General features: G+C 49.0%; 1 protein-coding gene across 1 annotated transcript in view; it reads left to right on the top strand.

Annotated features, from left to right (window-relative positions):
• GLCE (glucuronic acid epimerase) overlaps positions 1 to 5,224 on the top strand; it is a 37,011-nt gene extending 31,787 nt beyond the window's left edge. Inside the window, exons 3-4 of the mRNA XM_056865849.1 lie at positions 1,400 to 1,645; positions 4,195 to 5,224. Of these exons, the coding sequence (XP_056721827.1) occupies positions 1,400 to 1,645; positions 4,195 to 5,219 (1,271 nt within the window). The 3' untranslated portion in view covers positions 5,220 to 5,224. The remainder of the gene's footprint in view (positions 1 to 1,399; positions 1,646 to 4,194) is intronic.
• The last annotated feature ends 1,182 nt before the right edge of the window (positions 5,225 to 6,406 follow it).

The following is a 6,406-nucleotide window of genomic DNA, read 5'->3' on the forward strand; positions in this document are numbered from 1 at the left end:
CAACCTTGTTCTACCCGATGGTTGGAGTAGAACCTTGATACAATCAGAGTTCGTCTTTCAAATAGACGACTGTAAGAAATAACCTGAGTTCTTTCTCCATGCAGGGTTGTTATGCATTTGAAAATATTTGGGTGGGACTTAGTCGGGAGTTACGTGGCTTGGCTTTTCAGCTTAAGGCAGTGGCGCTCCTCACTCCACTGTTCACAGAGAGCTGCATCTGCAGTTACTATTAGCTAAAGGAGCCCCGTTTCCTTCCCTCCCTAGTGGGAGGCCCACCCCTCAGGGGGTCCCACAGCATATCTGTCCCTCTGTTGCCAGGTAGAAGCCATCTGCCATCCACAAGCCCCACAGGGCCAATGCCCTGTTTCTTCCCTGCTTCACTGGGGAATAGTGTCCAGAGGAGCCACGTGACAGAGAGCTGCACGTGGCTCCCAAACCACTGAGTGAGGCTCACTGGCTTAAGGTTTCCAGCCTCGTTCAGCCTCCTGTCTGATGCGGCTGCGTGGCTGCTTCTTGGAGCATTCGCTGGCAGGGGCAAGAACATCCCACTAGACCTGTTGCGCGTTTGGTCTGTGAGCATGGCACACTTGGCTGGCACTGCTGAAGTGTCCAACTTTCCAGCCATCCCTTCTTGTGGGTGTTTCATGCTGTGTGAGACTCCACCAGTGGCCATCTCCGTGCCCAGCGACAAGGGAGTCTCACTAATTAGTTACACATTATTGTTTTAGCTCTGTGTTTAAAGCAGTTCAAGCTGTTGAAGTCCCTTCCTCGAATTTGGCACCCCAAAACTGGTGTTTGGAGATGATGGGCTTTGTTGTGAAGATAAACACTTCATGGGTTTGTCTCCAGCTAGCCGTAGCATCAGCCTTGTGAGTCAGACCCAGTGGTGTAGTGGTTAGAACTTCAGACTAGGATCTGGGAGTCCCAGGTTCGAATCCCCACTCTGCCGTGGAAGCTGGCTGGGTGACCTAGGGTGAGTCTCACACCCTCAGCCTAACCTACCTCACTGGGTTGATGTGAAAAGAAAGGAGAACAATGTCAGCCACTTTGGGCTCCCCATTAGGGAGAGAAGCAGGATAAAAATGAAGTAAAATTGATAAATACATTACCAGTTGAAAGAATCTGGGGAAACCTTACCGGAACGCCAAAGTAGACGTGTCCTGAGCTGGGTGGAACAGTGGCTTGACTCTGTGTCAGGCAGTTTCATTATGTTCTTGCCTTAATGGCAAAAGTATCCACAGGTCCGAGCGCTGAGTCCGAATGAGCAGCGGGGCCCTCTGCAGTGATGCTGTGTCTGCTGAGCGCAGTTGGAAACAGGGGACTGGGCTAGAGGGAGTTGCTGTGGTCTGCGGCTCTTACAACGGTTCGCGCTGTGTCTTCTCTCCCTGTGTTGTCATAGGCGTGCCGTTATCCACCCAGTGGGGGCCTCAAGGCTATTTCTACCCCATCCAGATTGCTCAGTATGGACTCAGCCATTACAGCAAGAATCTTACCGAGAAGCCGCCTCACATGGAGGTGTATGAAACAGCTGAGGAGCGGGACCAAAGCAGCCGTCTGGGTGACTGGACCGTCCCGAAAGGCTGCTCCGTCACCACCTTGCCTGACAAGTCCAGATTCACAAATGTCAAGCAGTTTGTTGTTCCAGGTGGGTCATTGCAAGGACTCCAGTCATCTCCTCCTGAAGGTTATGGATTCACATTGATCCCTGGCTCAGTGGTAGAGCATCTGCTCGGCATGCAGAAGGTCCCAGGTTCAATCCCCAGCAACTCCAGTTAAAGGGACTAGGAAAGTAGGTGATGTGAAAGACCTCAGCCTGAGACCCTGGAGAGCTACTGCCAGTCTGAGTAGACAATACTGACTTCGATAGACTGAGGGTCTGATTCAGTAGACGGCAGCTTCATGTGTTCATGTGTCCTTCTCCAGATGGTCAGCGAGCCATCATCTGTCAGAGGGCACTGGAGCAGCTTGGCTTGGAGGATCCCTCCGAGCGAGGCCTCACCTGTCCAGCCCCGTTCTCGCTGGCTCGCCCGAAGCCGTTGTGAGCAAGCCCTCTCCCCACACACACTCGCCGGCTTTCCCGAAGCTGCTCCAGGCACGGTGTGGATCTCTGTGGCGGCCGCTGGCACCTCAACAGAAAAGAGCGTTGTTTGCTCATGCACAGACAATGCTGTTTTTTTAAATGAGGGGAATTTATAACACCTGTCCTTTTTTGTTTTTGTTTTTTTACTTTTGAGATTTTTGTGCAGACCTAGGCAGTCCCCCAATTCTGCAGAAACATCTGTTTGGGGTGAGTGTGCTCCCATCTGCGGATTTAGGTATCCACAGGCAGGGGGCACAGTTGGGAATTAGATGTATAGATACTGTAGACGTTTGCAATGTATTTTCAAGAATATGTTTATTGTTTAAATGTGAGAAATTTTGACAGCAGTTAATATGTTTCAATATGTTTGATAAATACATAGCTGAGAGTTCAGTGCTTTACATGTTGTAAAGTTTAATTTGATATCCTAATATATTGCTAATCCTATTGTCCCTGGTTGAGGTTACTTCTGCCCCAAAGGTACACTTACTTTTATTTACTACAAAAAATTATTTTCTAATTTCTGATTTATTTCCTGTCTCTCAGATTGCAAAAATAAAGATGGTTGCAGCAGGTTGCATTGAGATTATTTGCAATTCTGCTCACAGAAAACCAAGGCATTTATGATTTTAATTTCCAATAATATGCCAAACAGTACTATTTTAAAGTTATAAATAATGCCTTTTGTATCGTTAAAGCAGTAAAATAAGCTTAGGTTTAAGAGGAAAGCAGCTATTCCATATATTTCAGTCTATTCCCAACCAGGTTTTTTCCCCCATGTCTTCAGAATTTCTAGACCTTTTCCAACTCCACTCACCTCTTCCATGAGTTTGAAAGATGTCTTTGAGGCAAGCAAGTCTCCTGGGAGGAGGAGCTACTAATGGCCATTACACACAGAGAGCTGTCCAGAAAAACGTTTCTAGCCCTCTTGAGGAACACAAACACACAATAGTAGAACCTTGGAGACTCACAACACTTTCAGGGTGTGTAAGCTTTCAAGACTCAAAGCTCCTTATCTGACAAAGGGAGCTTTGATTCTTGAAAGTGTGTACCCCGAAAATCTTGCATGTTTTATTTTATTTTTATTTGACTTCTTGAAGGTGCTACCGCCCTTGAATCTAGCTGTTCTACTGCCGATCAACACGGCAACCCTCTGAAGCAAACAGTGTTCGCTTCTTCCCCCCCCCCCATTTTGCCTTTCATGCTGAAAGGAAATAACTTTTTTCTGACTCAAATTTAGTGTTTGGTGTGTGACCGTTCCCCCTCCCACTCTGTTATCCAGGCAGCCTCATTAGCGGGGGCCTAATGCATTTCCTCCAACCAATCAATAGCCATTAGGATTAATGAGTCCATTACCTTAAAAAGACAATGAAGTAATTTTAGCCAGGACCTTCAGCCGGGGTCTGCAAGGCGAGGCAGCAGAAAGACCCTCTTGCCTTCGGAGAAGATGGATCAGCCTGTAAGGGGAGGGGTGGTTGCTGGGCCCCCCTGGGATGCACCCCTCTCCCTTCCTGGGTGGCCGAGAGAGGCCTTTGGGTTTGCGGTCCACACTGGGGACGCTCTCCTATGCAGGCTTCTTTTGTGTCGAGTTGCATCTTGCTGGGGATTGTCCTGGGCCTCATCCCCCCCACTTTGCTCTAAAGCCAGAGATGCAAATGTGGCTGCTCTGGTCTCCTTGGTCCCAGCTGACCTCCCAGCAGCCCAGTCAGAAGCAGCCCGAAGAGGCTCCTGGCCGGCTGTGGGCTCTTGGGCAGAGACGCCTCTCGCTGTGGCTTCTGGTGCTGAGAGAGAGCAACTGTGCCCTGTCCGGCCAGGTGTTTGTGACTCGAATTTCCGGTGCCTAATTTGGCAACGTCTTGCTTGTCTGGGTGAAAGCTGGACTCTGGACCTTTGGGTTTGATCCAGTAAGGCTGTGGTTAATTAGCAATAATGAGCTGATTGAAATGATAATTAGTTTGCAAGCCCTTCTAATGTGCCTTTGGGTTGGCAGGCAGGCAAGCCAGGGGGCCTTGCTTTCTTCCTGCATCATCATCAATACATGGACAAAAACAAACTAACAGACGCTTGTGTGACTTCCTAACAAGTGACACCCCTTTCTTTTTATTTCCCTTCAGAAAATTCTGAGGGGGCATCTCTGCAGCTCGGAAACTCAAGGGACTTTATTATTTCTTTTGACCTCAAATTTGTAACGAATGGAAGTGTTTCGGTGGTTCTGGAGACGACCGAGAAGAACCAGCTCTTTACGGTGCACTACATCACAAACTCTCAGCTGATCGCTTTTAAGGATAAAAGCATTTCCTACGGCATCGGGCCCAGGACTAGCTGGAGCACGCTCACTCGAGACCTGGTGACGGACCTGAGGAAGGGGGTTGGCCTCTCAAACACGAAAGCCGTCAAGCAGACCAAAATCATGCCCAAAAGGGTGGTGAGGTTGGTGGTGAAGGGAAAGGGCTTCCTTGACAATGTCACTATCTCCACGACGGCCCACATGGCAGCTTTTTTCGCTGCTAGCGATTGGCTGGTGAGGAATCAGGATGACAAGGGCGGGTGGCCAATCATGGTGACTAGGAAGCTGGGGGAGGGTTTTAAGTCTTTGGACCCCGGTTGGTACTCTGCTATGGCACAAGGACAGGCGATCTCTACCCTAGTCAGAGCCTACCTGTTGACCAAGGACCACATGTTCCTCAATTCAGCTCTGCGAGCAACCGCACCTTACAAGCTCTTGTCGGAGCAACATGGCGTGAAGGCCGTCTTCATGAACAAACACGACTGGTATGAGGAGTACCCAACTTCACCCAGCTCCTTTGTTTTGAACGGATTCATGTACTCTCTGATTGGACTTTACGACTTAAAGGAAACCGCAGGGGAGAAGTTAGGGAGAGAGGCCAGGCAGCTGTACGACCGGGGCGTGGAGTCCCTCAAGGCGATGCTTCCGCTCTATGACACGGGATCGGGAACCATCTACGACCTCCGCCACTTCATGCTCGGCACCTCTCCCAACTTGGCCCGGTGGGACTACCACACCACCCACATCAACCAGCTTCAGCTGCTCAGCACGATAGACGAGTCCCCCATTTTCAAGGAGTTTGTCAAGAGGTGGAAGACCTACCTGAAAGGGAGCAGGGCCAAGCACAACTGAGTAAAGCCAAGAGCCAGAAGGGGTGCTCCCCCCGACTGCTCTGCTGCTGAATGGCCGTCTTCCGGAACTAAACAGTCGAAAAGGGTGGCGTGCGTGTGGTGTGTGCGCGCATGTGTTTGTTGGCTTTTGAAAACCGATTCTGTTTCAAAGAAGTGGTCCTTAAAGCCCATCTTTTTAACCGATTGCATTCCAGTGGAAAAATACTTGAGATTGGGAAGGTGGGATCGCAAAGCAGACATTCTAGCAAAGGACTGGGTCCACGCTTCCTGTGCCATCCTCGGTCCAATTTGTTCATCCTAGGGAGAGTTGCTCCAGTTTAAGCCCACAGTGGGTCTGAACTGGAGTAACTCTGCTTCAGGATTGCACTGCTGACTTGTTTGCTCATCCACTCCACAGAGATCTATTGTGGCACTACAGCATAGCGTAAAACGCATGCCCCTGTGAAAGTTTTCCCCCTCCTTTAGGGGAAAAAAAAAGAATGTACAGATGGCTTTCATAATTCAGCGTCTGGCAGGAAAATCAGAATATGGCCTCTTTAAAATTAAAAATAGAATCCTTTCTATTTGCAGCAGCATTGAAAAAATTATTTTCTACAAGGCACCCTCTCCCTACTCGGATCCCAGGGAGTGGGGCAGGCGTCCCTCTTTTTGTGGGAAGAAGATGGTTTTTTATACTTTTGTTTCCTTCTGGGGAAATTCAGAGCTATTTGTTTAAAAATAATTAAGTACTTTAAATGCTTCGTTTATTTGAAGATGTGTAAATGGGGGAAATGGTAGTGCCATTTGGGATTCCCCGTAAAGCTCTGTGGAGGCAACGACCAACAGCAGCCAGAACTGCCAAAGAGCCCGTCTGTGTCCTTGCGCAGTTCCCCGCTCTTTGCCCAAGAGAGGCGCTCAGCGGATCTTTCCCACTGGCAGGTGTGAGCCTTTGCTCCCTAAGCACAACGACAGCCGACTGCACAAAAGATGGCCACTTTGTCTCCAGCTGGTTCCAGAGTCAGAGTTTTAAGTTTAATCTTTCCAGTTGTTGTTGTAAACAAACAAACCTTGATTTATAAGTGGAGTTACGACGAACACTGAGGAGTTTTTCTGCAGTGTTTTGATCTCGTAAGTGCTCCTCTGTGTTGTGATTCTGTTTATGCTTAGGGAGGCAAGTTGGGTGGTTGTAGTTGACTGCCTGTCAGTCAT

This window comes from Euleptes europaea, chromosome 20 (genome assembly GCF_029931775.1).
Source record: "Euleptes europaea isolate rEulEur1 chromosome 20, rEulEur1.hap1, whole genome shotgun sequence".
Classification (NCBI taxonomy): domain Eukaryota; kingdom Metazoa; phylum Chordata; class Lepidosauria; order Squamata; family Sphaerodactylidae; genus Euleptes; species Euleptes europaea.